The sequence below is a fragment of the Ailuropoda melanoleuca genome, chromosome 9, assembly GCF_002007445.2.
Source record: "Ailuropoda melanoleuca isolate Jingjing chromosome 9, ASM200744v2, whole genome shotgun sequence".
Taxonomy (NCBI): Eukaryota; Metazoa; Chordata; class Mammalia; order Carnivora; family Ursidae; genus Ailuropoda; species Ailuropoda melanoleuca.
The window spans coordinates 28,993,559-29,014,901 of record NC_048226.1 but is presented as its reverse complement, the minus strand read 5'-3'; the positions used below and the strand labels follow the sequence as shown (position 1 = coordinate 29,014,901).

General features: G+C 60.6%; 2 protein-coding genes across 2 annotated transcripts in view; one reads left to right on the top strand and one right to left on the bottom strand.

Annotated features, from left to right (window-relative positions):
- Window positions 1-21,343, top strand: part of SNX33 (sorting nexin 33) — a 68,902-nt gene that overhangs the window by 36,779 nt on the left and 10,780 nt on the right. The gene's annotated exons all lie outside the window — the stretch shown is intronic.
- The window catches only part of CSPG4 (chondroitin sulfate proteoglycan 4), a 42,118-nt gene that overhangs the window by 18,289 nt on the left and 2,486 nt on the right, over window positions 1-21,343 (bottom strand). The window contains exons 2-3 of the mRNA XM_019805830.2: window positions 5,097-5,260; window positions 118-3,657 (exon numbers count right to left, since the gene is read on the bottom strand). Coding sequence (XP_019661389.2) covers window positions 118-3,657; window positions 5,097-5,260 — 3,704 coding nt within the window. The remainder of the gene's footprint in view (window positions 1-117; window positions 3,658-5,096; window positions 5,261-21,343) is intronic.

Here is a 21,343-nt window from a genome sequence, read left to right as displayed (position 1 = left end):
GACCCAGGAGTCACCACAGACGCATCCCCCAACATCCAAGCACACCGGGCATGAAGGCTTGCTGGAAGGGCCCCCTTCATCTGGCCTATCACCTCTGCGTGCCCCCCGGCCCTTTACCTCCAGCTGATCCTTTCTAATCTCAACCGCCTCCCCCTGGAAGACGTAGATCTTCTTGTGCTGGACCAGATGCAGTGGGGCCAGTGGCCCCTCCAGGGCAATGGTGACATGCAGGGTGGCCTCTGTGTGCACAGGCCCTGCCTCCACAGAGAAGGCCAGGGTGTCTCGAGGGCTGAGGCTGCCATTGTGGCTGTAGAGAATGGCCCCGTCCAGCAGGTCCTGTTGGGAGAAGGCCGTGGCTGGCTGGCCGGCCCGGAGCAGCTGCCCCCAGTGTGGGCCGGCTGTGACACGGTAGCGGACTTCATCCCCACTGCGGATGTCCAGGTTGGTGTCCAGGTGGAGCACAGCAGTGTCGATGGTGCCCTGGCCTCCTTGAGGGACCACGAGGCTGGAGCCATTGGCCACATGGAGGTAGGGCTCTGAGGCCTGCACCTCGAGCAGCGCGGTGGCCTGGTGCTGCCCATCGGACACCTGCAGCTGGATCCAGCCGCGGTCAGCCCCCGAGTGCACAAACAGGACTCGCCTCTTCCTGAGGTCCTCCTGGGTGAAGCGGTAGATGGGCCGCGTGGGCTCATCCACAGCCACGATACTGCCAAAGAGAAGGTCCTTGCGGGTCAGTACCAGCTGAGTGTCAGCAAAGCCGGAGTCGGCGTCACTGAAGGCCACATCATCTGTTGTCAGCAGCCGCCGTCCACCCCGGGCCACGTGGAAGACGCGGCTGATGGTCTGCACGGGAGCGTGGTCGTTTACGGGCTGGATGGCCACGCGGAAGACGCCTCGCACCTCCTCCCAGGCCATGCCACCACTGCCGTCACTTTGGCGGGTCGCCACAAAGGGGATGTCATCTTCTGTGGTCTCGGAGTTGTCATGCTGGTATACCAGCCGGCCCTGCAGCAGGTCGTCGTTGGTGAAGGATGACACCACGGTGGCCTTGTCCTGTGCCCCCCTCCAAACCAACCTCCCGTGGCGGGGCCGTTCCATGACCTCATAAAGGTAGCTGGCACTGTTGAGACTCTTGACGAAGAGGTGGTCAGCCGAGAGGATGCCCTCACCACCCTCGGGCACTGAGAGGAGGATGTTGGTGAGCACGGGAGCGTCTGGGTCACCACCAATGTGGATGGAGAAGGTGTAGAGCGGGGAGAAGTGCGGCGGAGCTGTGACTCGGAAGCGGAAGGTGTCCTCGACTGTCTCTGAGGTGCGTGCTGTGGCCCCGTAGGTCACTCGACCGGCTTGCAGGTCATCCTGGGTGAAGCCCTGCCCATCTGACAGCCGTGTGCCCTGTAGCCGAAGATTGCCCTTCCTGGGGGCCTGAACCACCTCATAGTGGAAGGTGGTGGGGCTGGGGCCTGCCTCCTCCTCCAGGGTGGCCTCCAGGTGGGAGGTGGTGAGCGCCTCCTGCTGGGTGTTCTGAGTGTTCAGTGGCTCCAGCCGCAGCAGCCACACCGTGGCTCTCTGGATTGTCACTGGGAAGGACAGATTGCTCAGGGTCTCCTGGCCCACCTGGACCTCCAGGGCCAGGTTCTCCATGGCATCCTCTGTGCGATGCTGCGAGTCAGTGCTCAGGTATCTCACGCGTCCCTGCTCCACATCCCGCTGGTGGAATGCCTGTGTGGCCCGCCACTCGGCACCCTCGGCCCCGCCTGCCCCCTGCTTCTGCAGCTCCCCAAACTGCAGGGCCTCGGTGACTCGGAACAGCACGCTCACATCCTGCCCCACGGCATTGGTCTCCACTGACAGGTTGGTGGGCAAGACAGGTGCAGCAGAGCCCTGGGCCAGGCGCAGCCCTGTGTTGTGGCGGATCTGAATGGTGGGCCGGATGGCCACCACCTTCAGCGTGGCGGGAGGGCTGGCCTGCAGCCCGTCACTGACCCGGAACGTCAGGTCCTGGGCGGGCCCACTTCGGTGGACGTAGACAAGGCTGCCGGCCTCCAGCTCTCGGCAGGAGAACTCAGTTGCTGGCTGCCCCGGCTGGTCTCGGCGCTCCACGGGGAGGCTGGTGGGGGTGCCAAGGAGCTGGAACGTGAGGCCTTCGCAGGCGGAGTCTGGGTCATAAGCCTGGAAAACCTCGGGCCCCAGTGGCTTCTGTGTGTGTTCCAGGATCACCATGAGGCTGCCATGTGGGAAGATGATACGGGGTGGGTCATTGACAGGGTTTATCTGGATGGGCAGGATGTAGGTTTGGCCCCTCCGAAGGCAGGAGGGCACGGGCCCCCTGGCAGTCACGGACACCTCCAGCATCAGCTGGTCGGAGGTGTCCTCGGAGCCATCGTGAACGAAGCGGGCCTTGCGGTTCACCACGTCCAGGAGGGTGAACATTTTCCGTGCCTGGGCACCGGGGATGTCTAGCTCGAGCTCGCCATGCCGTGCCCCGCGGCTCACGCTGAACAGCACCTGGGATTTGCGCAGCTCGGCCTCGCTCAGGTCCAGCGTGGGCTGCACATGCCGCCACTCGAGCCAGGCCGTGCCACCCTCGGCCACCACCAGCGGGCTGACGGTCAGCAGTTGGGTGAAATTGGCAAAGATAGGAGGCAGCCCCGCCTCAGGCACGCAGGGCTCAGGCAGCTCCATGGCTGGCCAAGCCTCGGGCGCCAGGGTGGAGAAAGCTTCATATGGGCCGTAGGGGTCCTCCTCATACTCGTCTTCCTCCAGCCGGCAGCCGGCTGCCATGCCACGCGTCAGCAAGGCTTCCCGGAGTCCCTGCCTCTGGCCGTTGATGCTGAGGTCCTCCATGCAGCCTAGCAGGGAGGCGTTGATGGCCCCCGGGGCCAGGCCCAGGCGGTGCTCCTGGAGATGGCGAGAGGCCTCGGCGTCCAGAGCCCCCAGGAGGAGACTGCCGCGTGGGTCCAGATAGCTGAGGACCCCGCGGTTGGAAGTCCGTGTGGGGTACTGGTCCACGGAGATTTCCAGCTGGTGAGCATCCACGTGGACGCTGACTTCATGGGGTTGCCCATCGGCCACGGGCACGCTGTTGTGGAGCAATACCGTGCCCTGGCCCTTCTCCACCACAGCCCGCAGGTGGCCCTCAAATATGTCCACGTAGATGAAATCCCCCTGCCGGCCCCCTGCCTGGAAGGCCAGGGGCGCCTGTTGGCTCCGAGTGGTGAGTATAAACTCCAGGGTACCTTCCTCCCGAGTGTTCCAGGCAGGGAAGGCTGCCAGCGAGTGGGGCCCATAGAAGCCCAGAGCCACATTGTCATCAGCAGAAAACTCTTCAGCACAGCCCTCGTGCACGCCTGGGGTCAGTGGTCGGAGCAGGTTGCGGCCATTGAGAGTGGCAGCGTGGAGGCAACCCCTCAGGGGCCGGCTAGCTCCCCTCAGGTAGGACAGGCTAAGGCTCCCGGTGCCGCCCAGGAAGATCCCATAGGAGACCTCCAGGGGCGCTCCCAGGATGGGGGCTGAGGTGTTCAGGAGCCCATCGACGGACAGCAAGGCCTCGCTGTCTGAAACAGTCAGCTGCACGGTGTGGGGGGCGGAGTTGCTCAGCAGCGTGTCAGCCGGCGTCTGCAGCCTCAGCTCCTCCTGGCCCAGTGCGAGTCTGACCTGGGGAGAGGTGGAGGAATGGGAGCGGGGCAGCGCTTTGAGTTCATCTGCTCCTACTGTAAGAACACAGCTGGTCTGCCACAGCGGAGTCCCCAGAGTGGAGGTCCCGGGACGGGGGCTTCTCAGGCCACCCTGTCTCCTTCCTGCCACCTCTACTCATCCCCCAAACACTCACCGAAGTGATCTCTGAGTCAGGTCTAGATGGGCTCTGGAGTCCCTGATGGGAATCAGAGAACTGGCATATAGCAAGATGCTTTCCTAGAGATTCAGTCTGCATTTTTTACTCTCCCCAACTTTCCTATGGGGGAGAGCCACCAGAAAATCACCTTGGTATCCAGAAGATTCACCCCTGGGGTAATGGGCACCTGGGAATCCTCTGAATACCTTGGCGCCACTGAGGCAGCCAGGCTCACTGCTCAGGGATGGGGAGCCCAATTCCAGGTGCTCTCTGTGCTGAAGGTTATGTAAAGAAAAGCTCCTGGATCTCGGGTGAGGGATCCTCGGGGAGAGGAGAACAGAGTTCCGTCCCTACGACACTGGCACCAGAACTGGCTCTGGATCTGGATCCACGACTGGATGGTAGAATGGGTGGTGGCAGAGTATGGGAACTGGAAAAGCAGAGCACTAAGAACTGTGGCTGCGGGAGTCCAAGTACAGAGCACCCCCACAGGGTGGAGGCATCCCGGTACCAGTACCGGGCAGATTGGGAGAGTGGCAGTGCCGGGCTGTACCCGGCCTTCACTCCACAGTGACGCCTTGTGGCAGTGAGAAGCAATGGCAGCAGCAGGTGGACTGACAGATGACCAGTCCTAGTCCTCTCCCCACTGGGCTGGGGAAGCAGATGGCTTTCCCAAATTTGGACTAAGACCTCAGGTTCTCAAGCTCTTCATAGTGAAGGGGAAGCCTCAAGAGAGAAAGTCAGAGGACACCTTGCTAATAAAGCTTGTGGTGACTGGCAGAATGAAACAGGAAAATGGAGAAGCTTTGGCAGTACTGGCTGTTTCCATCATGAACAGACAACGGCACAGCAGGGTGACTGGTGATTGGCAGGGGGGTTCACTGGGCTGCTGAATCCCGGAGAGGGCACCCAGCCTGGGGGAGTGCCGGGGGACACGTTGAGATGGGGACGGTGCAGGGCTGGGGAGATGGGGGCGGAGCAGAGGCAGGGACCGGGCAGGGTCAGGGCCAGGCCCAGGGCGTGTGGTGAGTGAGGGCCTGGCTGCGAGAGACCAGAGACCACCAGCTGGCCGGGACTGCGGGACCGCAGGCCTGCAGGGCACAGCCAGTCCACGAGGGAGTCACACTTTTGGCAATGCTGTTGTTCACTGCACAGCGGAGACCTAGAGACCCCGGGGTGAAAGTGACTCCCATGAGGTCACACAGCTGGTTGGGGGCCGTCCGGAGCTGGAGGAGGAGGCCGGCAGGGAGATGTCACTGACCTGTAGGTATCCAGAGAGGAGCTGCAGGAGGAGGTGGTCAGCCTGGCCTGCTACCAGGAGAAGCAGGGCTTCAGGCTGGGACGTGGAGAATTGGAGCTGGAGGTCTATGTCGGTCAGAGCTGTGGCCACGGGCACCTCCAGGTGGTTCTCACCGAAGAAGGAGGCTGTGTGAGAGAGGGAGCTGGCATCAAAGTGCAGACTCTGGCCTGGAGGCGAAGAGGGGCTGCAGAGGCTGCCTAGGCTGTGGGGAGGGAGTTCATGCTGGTGCAGCTTTGTGGTCCTGTGTGGCCCGTCACCTGCTTGGTCCTGGTGTGCCAGAAGGCACAGCCTCATCTTGTGTCCAGCCCAGACCTTGGCTCCAAAGAAGGCCAGACCCATTCCAACCAACTCACGTTTCCTCCTCAGAGGTTCCTAGGGCCGGTGGGGGGGGGGCTGCCAGTTCTGACTCTCCTCCCCTGGGCCCTACAGGATTCCCCATCCTGGGTCTGGTCCCTCTCGGGCCTAAAGGAAAACCATCCTTGCCTGGGTAACCTGGCCTGATGGTCATAACCCTGGAAATGGAGTTCCAGGAGAACTATCCCTACCCAACACTGATCCCTGCTCAAATTCCTTCTCCTAAATGCCCTACGCTTCGGTTCTTGGGCAACGCTTTCCACGCCATTCCCTCCCACTGTGGGTGGGCTGGGGCCTGGCGGTGGTACTCAGACAGGCAGCCCCCCATCCCCACTTCTCTCTTGGGCCACGCTCCCAGATGGCTTTGGGGGTGGGGGTGGCAGCTTGTCGGACTGAGTCCACCAAGGAGCAAAGGCTCTGAGGCCAGATGAAGACCACGTGCAGTGCTGGACCCCAGATGGGCCCAAACTTCCTGCATCACCCCATATTGCTTCCTCCTGCAGAGCTGTTGTTAGTCGTTTGTGAGCGGTCAGATCCGGCCCTATTGTTTCCACCATGGCTGGGGAGCCACTGATGACTACAGCTGACTTTCTGAGCCTGGGTCTATGGCTAAAGACAGGGCCTGGGAGGGCTAAAGGTTTGCTGAGCAGGCCAGAGGGCCCAAGTCCATATGGCCTGAGCAGGCCATATCTGGGGTTCCCCAAGGCTGGTGGTCACTGTGTGGGGCCCTTTGGGTCCCATATGGGATACCTCTTCTTTTTAAGCTGCCACCTCCTCCAGACCGTTTCTCAAAATTACCCTCCCTTGATCTCCAACCAGCTGCAAAAATTTCTGGTTTATTCCTTTTGCAGAAATTAGGGCCAAGCATAACTTTGACTCTGTTCCCCAGAGGTCCCGGGCTAGGGAAGGGTGGGGTCGGCAAGGGGAGACAGGAATGGTTTAAAAAGGCTATTCATCTCGGCGGGGACTTCCCTTAAGCCCTGTGTGCGGGAGTCAAGGCTAATGGCCTTGACGGGGATGATCTGGCAGCAGCCACACACGCGCTGGGCCCTGATCTGAGTGGTGGCACCAGCCACTGGAGGAGTCCGGAGGGATGTCCAAGAAAGATAATGCTCTTCCTCTCGGGCTGAGCCAAAATCTCTGCAGTTATCCCCTCTTGCCAGCGCTTGCCGGCCCCGCCAGAACCTTGTCTGAGGGGCTAAAGGAATCAAGTGAATGCTCCAAAACCATCTGGGTGGGTAGGGCCCTGCAGAGCCAGCAGACCTTGGCGCCAGGGAGAACTGACGAGGCCGCCACCTCATCTTCAAGGATATTCTTTTTTTTTTTTTTTAAGATTTTATTTATTTATTTGAGAGAAAGAGAAAAAAAATGAGTGGGGAAAAGGGGCAGAGGGAGAATCAGGCTCCCCACTGCCCAGCGAGCCCCCTGTGGGGCTCGACCCCAGGACCCAGAGATCACAACCTGAGCCCAAGGCAGACACGCAAAGACTGAACCACCCAGATGCCCCCAAGGGCGTTGATTCTTAAGAACAAAAAGCAGCACCCCGAACTGAGGGCAGCCCTAGCACAGAAGTGAGGGGGCCGTGGCCCCGCAGGAATCACTGCGGCAGGTGGCAAGAGCTGATTGTTAAATCTGCAGGAATTTTGCAAGCTGGGGGATGTTGCCCCGCGGGAGTATCTATACCATGGAAGAGGAAAAGGCTACAGATGAGGGATCTCCCCCAGAAAGCCCATTGCTCAACATTTACCTGTTTAGCGGGGGAGGGGGCCGTCTCCCTCCGCTGCAGGGGAGTGAGCTCACACACCCAATCACACTCCCTTTGGTTAAAGGTGGGTGCGGGCATGGTCGGGTGCCCAGACAGGAAGTGAACTAGATGGCTGGCACTGCCCACTGAACCACCTGCCTCTAGCCCCCGCCCCCCCCCCAGAGGAGGAGAGGGGCAGCCTGTTTAGCCCCCCTCTCCAGGCTGGAGTGGGAGGGTGGCAGGAAGTAGAGGTACTTTCCAGAGAGCTGGGGTCTGAATGAGCCCATTGAGGGGCTGGGCCCTGCTGTTTCCTGTGGGGCTGGGCAGGGAAGCACTCACACAAGCTGCCTTGTGCGCGGGCCGGGCAGCCCCCTCGTCCCAGCAGAGGCCGCAGAGGCCTTGCTGGCCAGGGTTTTGGAAACTCTGACAGCGCCTTTCCCCCCACCTTGTGGTCTCCTTCTGTTGCCCCTTCTGATGGGGCGCAGTTGCAAGGACCCAGCATCCCTGTCCTGGGAGATCGTGGGAGAGGCCGTGAACGGGGAGCCAGTGCAGAATAAAAAGGAGTTAGGAGTTAGTTCCAGAAGGCTTCCTGGAGGAGGTGAGGGTGGTAGAGAGGAGAGAGGGAGGGGCCTGGGTACTTTCACAGGGCAGCAAGGCCAGGTGAGAGACTGGCAGCAGGGGCGCACAGGCTCTGGAGAAGCTGAAGACAGAGGAGGAGAAGGAAAAGTAGCAGGAGCCAAGCCAGCCTCAGTGGCCTGACTGGGGTCCCAAGGCAGTGGAGGGGAGGAAAGAAGGCATCATCACTACTTGGAGACTTGCCCTTGACTCTCCTGGGTCAAGAAGACCCATGATTCATCCAAACACCAGCTCAGGCCTGTAGCAGCTATGTGGGCTGCCCTTTGCGCCAGGAGAAGGGGCCCAGTCTGGTTCCACCCCCCCCTCACCATTTTGTAAAATGGGCGCTCCTTCCCAGTCCCTCCCCCTTCTCTCTGTGGGGATTAGTCCCGAAGGTCCCTTTCTGGTCCCAGAGTCTGCTTTCAGATAGGGGTATGCAGAGGGTTAATGGTGTGGGCTGTCTGGGTGGTGCCAGGCGTTCAGCGTGGGGGGCAGGAGCAGCAAGGAAGGGGTCTGGGGTGAGTGGGAGGGGCCGAAAGAATGCCTCATGTCTGGGTTTCTGCACCTGAGAGACGGTCGGTGGGTGGGTGTCCAGGACTACGTAAATGTCTGTTTGCGTGTGTGTTCAAGTGTGTGGGTGGCTGCTCGGGGGTATGTTTTGGGTTTGCATAAGGCTGTGTGTTTGTGCATGTGTGCGCGTGTGGGCTGGGAGCCGCCAGGACAGAGCTGTGATTGTGCCCAGGCCTGTCCTGCCCCTCGGTGCCGCCCGCTGTGACTTGGCTGGGCCTGGCTCTGTGAAAGGGGCCGTGTGTTCCTGGAGGGTGCCCACCCCTCCTGCCCGGCACCTGGCCACCGCAGAGGTTTGCTGAAGGTGGAGCATCCCACAGCTTCCCGCCTTTCCTGACCACAGACAGGGCCGAGGCCGAGTGGCTCCATCCCTCTTCCTGAGATGAGGGGGCGCAGAAAGAGCCTATGCCCTTGCCCGCCAAGCCTCTTCTCAGGCGGCGAGATGAAGCGTGTCCCCCGCAATGTCCCCGCAAGCCCCCCTCTGCAGGGCCCAGGTTGTGCCAGCATCTCCTGTCTCCCTGGGGGCACTCCTAGTGTGTGTATGAATGGGGACCTGGATCCTGCCCCCAGGGGCCCCCCAAGCGTGAGGCTTACTTCCTACTTCCCCCACGATGCTCTACTCTTCTCCGTCAGTGGCTTGGGACAATGGGTCACCTTGTGGGGAGTATCTCTGCCCATCAGGCTGACCAGCGGCAGGGTCTCAAACATGTGTCCCTTTTCTAGTCACCAGGGGTGGGGTTGGCTGCAGATCCGGATCCTTCTGAGTCCTCACGACGCCTGGGGCTAGCCACATGGTCTTTCTCCAAGTCTCTGCCCCTTATCTCCTTTGTCTGGGTCTTGGCCATTTGGCCACCTTGCTGCCTTATCTCTGCCTCCCCGCCTTCCCTATCCTGGCTGTCACTGGGAGCACCACCCTTGCCCCAGGATAGTTTAGAGAGCTAGGCCTGGGGCCTCTTGCCTCCCCAGCCCTGGCCCCACCCCCATCCTTGGGTAATGGGTTCCTTGATATCAAAGTTCTCTGCAGCTTTAGGATTCAGTGGGGTTTCCAGACAGAAAAACTGAGGCTCCAGAGGAGAAGCAACTTGACAGAGAAGCAGAAAGCCTGCAGTTCTTGGCCCAGCCACCTGAATGAGCCGCGCTCACGCAGGCACCTCCACCCCACACTACTCCCAGGCAATCAATCCCTGTGTGCCCTGCTCCCGCCACATTCCTGGTTGCCTGGGGGCAGCCAGGCGGCCCCACAGTCAGCATGCGTCATGGGCGTTCCTGGGTGTCTGCTGCCGCCTGCCTTTATATGGGAGGAAGTTTGGGAGTCAGAGCTGCTGGGCAGAATGGCCTTGGGGGGGGCAGGGCCCAGGGGCAAAGGGGGGCAGTGGGAGACCTGGACAGTGTATACTGGGGAGGTATACCCAGTGGTCATGAGATGGAGCAGGAGGTGAGAGAAGAGGGCTCCATACTCACTCACTCGTTCGTTAGCACAGTGACAGAGCCCTGGAAAAGAAGAACCACCTGGGGGAGGCAGAAAGCCTGAGAAAGACGTTAAAACCAAGAGTGAGAAATGAAGACCCCCCCCCTCCACAAAAACTGAACTCAGAGGTCCAGACAGAGGCCTGACAAAGGAGATGAAGGAGGAGAAACCAAGAGAGACCCGGAAGGCTGGATGTTGGCAGCAAGCCTGCTGCTATGGACCCGAGTGTGGAAGGCGAGGAGGGGCCACGGCCAGAGAGCTGGGCAGGAGAGGGGGTTCTGCTCTCAAGCGAAGCTCCTTGGGGTAGGGCAGCAGGGGGGCAGATCCTGTTCGAGATCCACATCCTAGGCAGGCAGGGGTGAGGCTGGGAGAGCCCTTCTCCTGTGAAGTCTGAGGGGGACCATAGGGGAGTGCTCTAGGATGGCCAAGGCAGGGATAGGCTCTCTGTCTCCCCTGTGGCTGTGTATGTGGGTGGCCCCGTGTGAGGGCAGGCCTGGGTCAGGTGCCCTGCGCCAGCAGCCGGGCCCTCCCTGAGGTCACCCAGGCCCTCCAGAACTCTGGCCAGATCCTGTCCCCTTATGCCTCCAAGGGATGAGCTTTTCCTTTACCAGCTTTCTGCCCCTAAGCCAGGGAACTTCGGAGGAGGCTGGGAGGGGTGGAAACTTATTGAGAACCACAGCTACAAACCCCAGGCCAATGGGGCTGATGCTCCTCGCAGTGCGCACTCCCTTTTCCGAGCTGGGAAGGCAGTGTCAGGAGCTGGCATGGGAACCCAGTCGCACAGAGCACTGAAGACTGTGCGTGGCCACGGTGGGTGGCACATAGCCATGAGTGCAACTGAGTGCAGGTCTGTCACAGCGTACTGCGGTGAGTGCGGGGTAGGCGACAATGTGTTGCGGGGGGTCCAGTCTGGCTCTAGATACTGGACATGATCCTCCCCGGCCATGCTGCACACCGTGCCTACTCCGGTATCAGCCCCTCAGCACGTCCCAAGGCTCAGCCCTGTCCACTGAGCTGTCACCTTCCCCCCAGCCTGTTCCCTCCGAAGGTAACAAGGGGGAGGTTAGAGAGATAGACTTTAGGTCAGACCAAAGGGACAACATAACCTGCTCATGGTGGGGACAACAGGGTCCCAAGAGCCGAGCCTAGATGCTTACCACCTGCCGGGGCGACTGCCAGGGAGAGGCTCGCACACCAGCACAGCCTCACTCTCCCACCTCTCTGGCCCCAGCCTGCGAGTCCACAACCCAGGGCCATCCCAGAGGCCCGCTGCTCCTCTCTTGCCCCACAAGCCACGGCCAAAGGAACAAAAGTAGTTTAGTTCAAAGTCACTCAGAACTTAGAAAGGGAGTCGTTCCTCTTGGCAGACAGCAGCTTCCCAGTTAGAGAGCCGATGTCAGGCTCTGCGCTCACGGGCAGCCAGCCTCCCCATTCCAGCTCCAGGGAGACCTCAGCTGGGGTCGACGTGGGCCTGTTTCTCTTCACTCCAGGAACTCTTGAGCCATAAGACTCACTCTCAGGGCCCTCCACAGTTCGGTTACCTTTCTGGTTCTTGTGAGACCAAGGAGGCCAGGATGGTACAAGGTTCCTCAGCTATTGGCTGAATCCCGACCCTCGTCACTGGCCTCAGCAACTGGTCCTCTAACCCAAAGCTTGGAGGCCACCGAAGCCGAGGGGCCTATACGGGGGGACATTTCCAACTTAGAGACCCCCTCTAAAAAGTGATTACCTAAAAGGACTGGTACCCTGGGCTCCCAGCCACGTGTCCCAACCTTGGGGCCATGTGTAGTACAGAGGAAGCAGGAGGGAAAATGAGAGGTTTGCTCCAGAAGTGGCTCAGAGTCCACCCAGGCTGGAGGGCTGGGGCGGGGAGGAAGCAGGGCCTCAATGGAGTCTTTGTGGAAGGCCTGCTGCTCCCCTGGCCCGAGGCGCCGAGGGGTGGGGCTGCTGTGGTGTGGAGCAATTCTGAGAGGCTTTTCCTTGCCTTATAATTTTCCTCCTCATGCAGGGCGATGGGTGGATTTCCAGGCCCTCCTCCATGGCCCCTTTCCCTGGCTTTCCTGGCCCTCGGCGGTGGTGGGGATTGGGGGACCCTCTTCTTAGTGGGCCCAGGCTGAGGTAGGGGATCCGGCAGAGAAGAAACAGAGCAAGAGACCCTCCTCACCCGGCACTGGGCCTGCTCAGTAGCCCCTTCCCCCAACAGGGTCTCTATGAGGTGGCTGCCAGGGTACAGGTGAGGCCATGAGGCTCGCAGAGGACACTCCTTGTGCTAAGGCCTCAAGAGGCACAGCGCCGGGCTGGACTCGAGCCCCTGGGCTGCGGCTCTGGGCTGGGTGCTGTGGTCTCGGGGAGGGGCGCAGGCACACAGAAGCAGTCAAGGGGTTGTCGTTACGTGTGTGAATCGGAAGTGGGCCATCTGCCACTGGCTCCAGCAGGAGGAGGGTGTGAGAGCTGGCCCCTTGCCCAGGAGACATGCTTTTTCCCTTCCTGTCCTCAGGGGCTCCCTAGGGGACGGGGTGGGGGGGGAGGGGAGTGAGGAAGGGAGGGGAGAGCATCTGCTTTCCGCTGGTGGTTTGGCCGCTGGCCTCTCCTGGTGTGGCTGGACCGGTCTGGTTCTGGGGCTGGCTGAATCAGGGAGGGACCTTCTTCAGGGCTGGCTAAGGATGGCACGTTCCTACAGCCAGTAATAAATCCTGGTCCTGCCCACTGGGGTCTTGGAGATCAGGGAAGAGGGCAGAGGGGCAGGGGGTGGGGTGAGAAGTTTGCCCCTTGGTGGTGGGGGGGGACGCTGTAGGGCTGAATCCAGAGCCAGGAAGTGGGCGGAAGCCTGTTGCTCATCTCTGAGCTCTCCTTCAGCTGTGGGATGAGAAATCGCTAAGGGCAGGGCCCTTGGGGAGGTGACTTGGGGCTTCCCCCAGCCTGGAAGGCTGGGCTTGGAGACAGTGAGTGTGTGAGCTGGGATGGGGCTTGGCGGATTGGTCTGGACGCAGGCCTGGACGATTTGGCCCAGCTTGCGCTCAAGAATCTGTGTGCTTTGGGGAAGCCACACTACCTCTGCCTTAGTTCCTCCATCTGAAATATAGGGAAGGGAGGTTGGATAATCTCACAGACGGCAGTCCCCTGTCCAGGAGACTGGGGGAAGCTGAAGCTTGGGACAGAGGCCCTCCCTACCCCCCCAGCCACATGCTGCTGTGCTCTGTTTGGCTTCAATTTTCCCATCCGTGCAAAGGGAACTTGGCTGGGGAGACTGAGGCAAACCAGGCTTGCCCAGCCCAGCTCCTCAGGAAGTGGCTGGTGGAGGGCTGTGGTCACTACAGTGGGTACAGTGGAGCCAGACTGAGGCTCCTGAGGACAGGACGGAGGGCCCATATCCCCTGCGCAGGGCGTCTGTCGTCCAGGAGGCCCATACACGTGTGCTGATGGTGGAAACATCAGCACGTAAAGGAATACAGGGATCAAATGGAGGTGGCCCTTGGCCCCTGGGAGGGATTTTCTATCACTGACCATAGGCCAAGTAACAAGCTTCCAGCGTGGGTGGGATGCCTGCAGGAGGGCGTGGCCTGCCAGGGTGGACCAGGAAACCCCAGAGCCCTTGCTAGTGGCCCCTGTGCTAACCAGGTCCCCCAGACATCCCTAGCCTTAGACCTCTCCCCATGGCAGGCCCAACTCCTCCAGGAATAGACCTTCCAGGCCTGCGTACCCCCCCCCCCGTGACCGCTCGAGCTGTGCCCCGCCACTGCGCTCTCTCCAGGCCACCTCTTCTCGCCTGGCCTCAGGCACCAGCTCTTCACCTTGGCACCCACATCTCTGTCTCCAGCACCAATGCTCCGGGGCTGCACCAGAAACACCCAGAGGGACCGCCAAACCCCAGCCCACCTATCTCAAGCCAGATTCAGTACCATCTCTCCCCACACCTGCTTGCCTTCTAGAGAGGGCCTCACCACCCACCCATGGCTGGGTAGACATCTGAAAGTCATTTTGAACATTCTCCCTCCTCCCTTCCCATGTTCCAGCCATCCTGCCCCTAAATTCTCTTTCAAATTCATCTCCCCCTCTTGCTCCCCTGCACCGTCCCACAAGGCACATGGTCCCCATCCCCTGCTTGGCTTAATGAATTTCCTGCCCTGTTTCGCTAATAACAACCACTGTTAACCCAAACGGGAGGTCACTCTGTCATCCTCCCTTGTCTGAAAGGCTTCGATGGCTCCCATTTCCCCACCTTAGTATGGCCCTGAAGGTGCTGGGTCACCCTGTTACAGCCCTGCCAGGCTTTCCTGTTCACCTCCTGTGAACAGCCCACATGTCAGCGTCACTAGACCTTGGGGTGTTTTCTGTCTGCACCTGACAGGTCCCCCGCTCCCAGTCTTTGCTCAGGCCAGCTCCTGTTTTCTGCCTGCGGAATGCCCTCCTGCTCCTTCGGGAAGGAAGTCTCCCCCACCCTTCCCCACAGCCCAAAGTTCCTTCTCTGCATTTGGGGTGCAAAGACACTCAACTGTGGCTGGGGGACCTGAACTACTGTCACCTCTCTCTGTGAACATTGGCATCTCAGGAACAAGCCTGGCAGCACTTGGTGAAGGGAGACGGAAGTGGGGAGCACGAGAGGGGCAGCTGCTCGCTCTAGCTGACCCACCTGGGCCCATCTAGCAGGGGCTGCATCTGGAAGCTTGCTCCCGCTCTCCCCCACCTCATCTCACCTCCAGGCTTCTCTTCAGTCCTCCTCTCCCTCCAGAACTCCAGTGCCCAGGCAGGTGGGGGGAGGGGAGAGCCAGGCCATGGCTGGGGTGGGGTGGGAGACTGCCCCAGCCAGGGAGTGCTTTTCTGGGCCTATGGTGACAGAGTCTGGTGCTTGTTTTTAAAGCAAACAGAGTCAGAGCCCCTATTTATAGCTGGAGGCCACGGCCACAGACAGGAGATGGCTGGGGTTGAGGCTGTGCAGGCCCTGCTCAGGCAGGGGCTGGGGGTGGGGCCATTCCCAGGCCCCCTGCCCCCCTGTCTCAGCCTCCAAGGAAGTGCCTGTGGGATCTTGACATCCCCTACGANAAGCATGTGTGAATGAAGAAGACAGAGCACAGTTGTTAGGGACATTTTCAAAAGAGCATCTATGCTGCCGGGTCAGGAATTTAAGCCAAGAAAGGAAGTGAGAATATTTGTGTGTGGGGGGGGGGGGGGGGGGGGAGGACTTGGGTGAGGGGATGGAAAATTTCTCTCAGGATCGGTCCCTGGGGCCCAGAGCCCCTTATGGGAATGGGTGGAGGTGAGGGTGTGTTGTGTCTGCTGGGAAGGCCAGGGAAGGACCTGCGTGTGTGAAGTGCCGGATACAGCGGCAGCACTTGGCGTTGCCACGGGGACTGGGTAGAAGACAGGAACAGAGCAGGGTCAGAGACACGGCGCGGCCAGAGGCAGAGAGACAGCCCTGGGAAGAGCCCGGAGCTTGGTTGACCCTGTGAGGAGAGGGGCTAGAGGAAGCTGGCAGAGACCTGAGGGGGAGGCCTCTGTGCTACAGAAAGTCTTCATGGTGCTCTGGGCAGAGGGGTCGGAGTCCGAGTTGCAGCCAGTGAGGAGGGGCAGGAATTAGGTATCTCTGTGGCCTGGCCCATTCCCATCACTGCAGGGCCCAGGGCCTGGAGACCCTCCGTCCCAGGGTGGGAGGCCCAGACCAGTTTGGAGGCGAAGAAACGCTGTGGGGGCAGGGCTGACACAGATGGGCTTTGTCACCAAGATCCCGGAAAAACTACCCGGGCAGGTGAGGCAAGGTGGTGTCAGGGCCGCCGGGGACAGGTCTGGGCTCTGGCTTGCCAGGGGGTAGGAGCCCCTGGCCTGGAGGTGTTACCAGCAGAGGTTGCGGCCTGGGCTCACACCTGCTGCCAGCCTCTATCCAGACCCCTCCCTCGGTTGTGCCGTTGGAGGCTGTGGTGTGGCCGTAGCCTGGGGGCATGTGTCATGGAGCCCTAGCCACAGCCGGTGACTCAGACAGTTAAAAAAAGGAGCAGCTTGGAGCGGTGACTCAGTTGGCTCTGGAGGGGCTGGGTGGGTCTGACTGGTACAAGATGGGGTGGTCTGGGTTTATTTTTGGTAGGGTGGGGCTAGAGCAAGGGGGTGGAAGATGGAAACGGGGGGTGGAGCAGAGCCGCTGCTCTCATCCTGGGAGAGCCCCGGGACTTCATGCCAGCTTGGGAAAGCGGTTTCTAGGTGCCAGGGAGCTCAGGCAGGCTGGGCTGCCTCTTCACCCGCTTCCAGGCCCAGCCCACTTTGCCGTTTGGCCCCAGACCAGCAGCTGGCTCTCTGGACAGAGAGAGCCCCTGTCCTATTCTCAAGGGGCTTGAGCTCACAGGTTACGGCTGACCTTGGGGACTGAATATCCTACCCAGAGGTCCAGAGAGGGAGAGTCTGCCTGAGGCCACGCAGCAGGGCCAGGTATCCCGAGGGCTGCGGTTCTGCAGCTGGCTCCGGTCCCTACAACACCTCTCCTGACTCAGGGCTGTCAGCAGTTGGAGGGACAGGCTCTCGTCTGAGTATCTGGCCCTGGAAGAGCTCAGCCGGGCCTCAGATGGGCGCCAGATGCCCAGAGACAGGGCCTCAGCCGGGGGCGGGAGCCTGGATGCTATTAGCACACGTCCGGGGCGCTGGCTGAGCTCTGCCCAGCGTCTGCTGAGAGGAGTTACTGCTATGGGGGTGAAGACAGAAGATGGAGGCCCAGACTCTGCCCAGCCTCTCACCTAGCATGTCCCTCCAGCAGGCATGGCCCCAGCTGCTGGTCCCGCTCTGCAGCCCATTCCCAAGACTCACTTGCCCTCGCCTCCAGCAGCTCTGACCTCGCACATCACAGACTCGGGCATCACCAACACCCCCGATGGGTCCAAGCAGCTCAGGGCAGAGAGGGTGCTTCACTCCCTCGGTCTGGCTTCTGCCCCTTGTGACGCAGGTCCTCCTGCCTAAGGGGTCACCGCTCCTTAGCGGTCCCATGGGGGTCCTGGCTGTCATTTCCCGTCTTCACAGCCCTGCCTCCAACCCCCACCTCCAGAGGGGCCCCAGGTGTGGGCCGTGGGCAGGGCGAAGATGGGCATCTAGGCTCCCATCCTACAAAAGCTCCCGGTGCCTGCTCTTTTTCTTTGTCCCCACCCATCTGCTCTCGGGACAGGGTCTGAGTTTCATTTGGTGGTTCTTTCAACACACACTGATTGTGCTGTGCCCAGGACCAACGCTCTCCGTCAGAGGGGCCATTAGGCTTTGGGGTGGGGCTGGAGAGGGGTGTCCTGCTTCTCCTCATAGTGGGAGACGTGTGTGGGCCTCGGCCAGTTTGTCAGTCAGATGCAGGACCCCCTCCCCCTTTCTCAAGGGTCCTGGGCTGGCAGGCAGCAGCTGGCTGCTTGCTCCCTTGCGGACCTACCTCGCCTTTCCCATGTCTCTGAGTCCCACACAGACCAGCTTACAGGACCACCTCATCCAATCCCCCCTCTTGGAACGTCTCTCAAAGATGCCCTTGACAGCTGGGCCTGTCGCCAACCAAGGAGACGATGGGAGTACCAGAAGGAAGTGGGCTCAGGGGGGCACCTGGTCCTCAACAGGCACAGGACGGGTAATCATTTATCCCCATTTTAGAGAGAAGACTGAGGCTCAGAAAGGTCACACCTCAAGGGGCAGGGCTGGAATGAAATCCTCGGCTCTCTAACGCCATGTTCCTCACCCCCGCGTGCCTGACCTCCTGCCTCCCCCAGCCCTGCAGAAGTTCCGGGAGCTGAGGACTCAGAGGAGGGAGGGGTGGGGCCTGAGTCAGGACTGAGGAGCGGGAGGGGGCTCTCTCTTAGCTGCTCCAAGGCACCCAAAAAGGGTGATTTGTTCCTTCCCTGACCATGGTGGGAAGTGTGTGTGCGTGTGTGTTTCTGGGCCTGAGGCCTGCCTGGCCAGCCTCCAGCTGCAGGAGAGCTGGGCTGGCCCCAGCTGCTGTGCACAGGGAAGAGGCAGGGAGGGGCTGGAGTCGTGGGAATCAGCATCCTGGGCCCACTGATATTTATAGCTGGCCCCTCCTGAAACGTGGGCGGGGGAGGGCTGCTTTTAGGTGGGAAAGGAAGTTGGTCTCCTCAGTCCAGCCCCCTCCACCTCCCCAGAGAGGAGGCAGGCCCCAGCCAGATGCCCTGCTTCAGCCGTGGAGCTGGGAGCTCTGAATCCTGAGGTGGGGGTTTCTCCCAGGACCGCTGGTGGAGGGGCTGGACACTGTCTGTGCTAGGCCCTGAACCAGGCTGCTGAGCAACACTGTCTGTGTGCGTGTACCTCCTGGGCATCAGACTGACAGAGGTCATGGGGCTGGGGCAGAAAGCCCCCAGAGAAGGAGGGCAGGGCCCCAGGAAGAGGGAAGACCAGGCTGTGGACCTCAGTGATCAAGGGTTGTGAAAAGCCCACAGGTGTGGTAGAGCTGGAGCTGGGCCTTGAAGGATGAGAAGAGAAGAACAGCTGCAGGGAACAGCTTGAAGAGGGGTGGAAGGGCACCAGGGATTATGGACTATTATCTGATGGCTGAGCTCATTAGCCACCTTTTGGGACACAGGATCACCCTGAATGTAGAGGCTGATGGATCGGAGGGGGACAGAGGGCCCAGCATAGTCACGGTGTCTTGGGGCCTGTAGGCAGGTGGCACCATGGGGCTCCAGCCCACCTGGATGCCCAGAAATGTCCCTTTTGGTTCCAGAAGTGACAGGAGAGGGATGCTGGGGCAGGAGGGGCCAGGTGCCCAGGCTTGGCTGGCAGGAAGCTGGAATTGTGTGCTGCTCCCTGCCTTCAGGCCCCCGGACCTTGCTGCACCTGGGAAAGGACATGTTCCTGGGGCTCTTGGGGTCAGTCTTGATTTGGATTCTCATTCTCTGAAAGCCAAGAAGTTCTTCCTTGGATCTGATGAGTCTTCCCTGCTCTCAGCATGTTTCAACTCAAAGCAATTGCTTGGTTTTCACGTCTTTTTTTTTTTTTTTTCAAGCCACAAACACATTACCCAAACCACATCTTACATAAAACCCAAATCTACAAGCCTGCTCCCGGAGCTGCTGTGTGTGGCTGGGGGTGGGGCTGGCCTCCCACACTGCCAGGCTCAGCCCCCTCTGGATATAAAGCCCTGGGGCACCCTGGGCACAGTCTGAAAGACCCTGGTTGACTCAGCAATCGATATGCCCCTCTGTGGTGGGCTCAACCCTGTGTGGAGCAAGACGGTGGGGACCTCCAAGGAAAACAGATGGGAGGTCTGCCTACAGGGAGCTGCTGGTCCTATGGGCAAGGCCACCACCCAAGCCAGGACACAAGGACAAAGAGCAGGGAGGCTTTGCCCTCAGCCTGCTAAGGGCTTGGTGTATGACGCTGAGAAAGTGGTTGCCCCTCTCTGGGCCTGTTTCCCTATGAACCCTGGGGAGACTGGTCTGGGGTGGGGAGCCTCTGCAGTGAGGTCTGGGAGGGGAGGCAGCCTCACTGATCCACCACAACAGCTAAAGCCACGAGAGAGACCCACACTGACATGGGTAGGCGTGAGCAGTGGCTGGAGGCCTGGCTAAGACACCTCAGAGCTGGCAGCGCGGCTCCCCTGCAGGCTGGGAGCGCCGGGATGTGGGCAGGAGCTGAGTGGGAGGAAGTAATGGTCAACAGGATAGGCACTGTTCAGAGCTTGGGGACCCGTGCCACCAGGCCACGTTGATGGCAGCCCTCAGTGCCACTGCCCTACATCTAGGATGAACGTGGCTTCATTTGTTATCCTGGCCGTCGAAGGGGGTAGGGGACTTTCTTGAAGAGGATTTGCTTCTGCTGTGACAAAGGAGGGTATGGAGAAGTGGGATATGGGGACACAGGAGCAGAGTTCTGGGGTCCTCGGGGAGATGTCCTGCCCCTGAAGACCTGTCACTCTCCCCTGCTGCGGGGGCCTGGGCCCACTGGTAGGTGACCGCCCACCTGGCCCCATCTGGGCTGTTGTTGAGGGGAGTGACAACACTGTGGCCTGTGTGCCTGGAGAGTGACCTGAGGCCAGTCCCTGCATTTCTCTGAGCCTCAGTTCCCTCATCACTAGAATGGTAACGTTCCCTGACTTGCAGGGCTGCTGTGAGGCTGCGCACGACATGGGTGGCATCCCCCCGTGGGATGTCTCCAGAGGTGAGACAGTTAGAAGATAGCTGCACCCTCTCCCCTGTTTGGAATGATGGGCCCTTCTGAGAAGCGAGAGAGCTAGGCGCCTCTACCCCAGAGAGAATCCAAGTACAAAATCGTTCATACAAACTCGGTTCGTTCCAAAATCACTCATCTACATTCAGTAATAATAATAACGTGGTACTTTTGAACCCCAGCCGAAGCTTGCACCTGGAGAAAGAGTCTTAGCTCTAGAAAGCTCTACAGAACTGGGCGTATGTTGGGGCAGGGGGCACATTGGGGGCAAGGAGGGAGCTGGGTGGGGTCCGGAGTTGGGGGAGAGGTTAGGAAGGAGCAGAGGGAGCAGGAGGGGAGTAGGCTCAAGTCGGAAGGCCCCTTGTTCAGTTGCTCCTGGTAGGCACCGCAGAGTAGCCCGGCAGCCCCTGCGTTATCCTGCCCTCACCTCCTTATCCTGGGCAGCCCCCCGCTCCCGCCCCGCCCAGGGCCGCGAGCACCGCTGGCTGCGCACAGAGGTGTTCATACATCTGTGCGCGCGCGCGCGCGCGCGCGAGTGTGTACGACAGGGCTATTTCCAACTCCCCCTCCCCTGCCCGCCCCCTCCGGGCAGCACGCCCAGTTCCCAGCAGCAGCCTGTACACTTCCTCTGAAGTCTCCACGCACAGCCCGCTCCTCTCCTGCAGCCGCTGCCAGCCGCCTGGCCCACCGGGCAGCCCCCTCCGCAGCCCCCAGGCGGACGGCACTGAAAGGCCCTTCTTGTCCTGCTCCGGGGGGCAGGCGAACGCCGGGTCGGGGGTGGGTCAGTTAACCTTGGTACTTGAACAACTTTTCCAGAGCCTGGGTGGGCTGGGCCAAGGGCCTGGCCTCTGCCCTGCCCCAGAGGCCCCGGGGCAGTGCGCACGCGCGCACACGCACACGTCTCCAGCACCACTGTTCCCCAGAGGATCCCTAGAGGCAGAAGAATCTATCCCGACACAATTCCTTGCACTTGATGTCTCCATGGTCCTGTTCTCTAGACACCTCGTCAGGTCAGAGTCCTCACCCGGGTAATGCAGGAACCCTCCCTACGGGGTACTCCTGCCCCACCCCCAGTCCTACTTCAACCCCCCACCTTCTGTCTTTCAGTCTGCTATGCCGGGCCAGGTAAGAGGGATGGGAGCCACTGGCCCTGCAGGCTCCGCGCTCACTCCGACCTCTCAGTTTTACTCATGCTGTTCCCCTGAGTGGAAAGCCAAGCCCCATCAGCTCAAACCCATTCTGCCCCACTGCTTGTCCCTCTGCTGAATGCCTCTCATAAGGGCTCAGAAGGAGCTGGACACCGCATTGGCAGGGTGGCCCTAGCCTAAGATC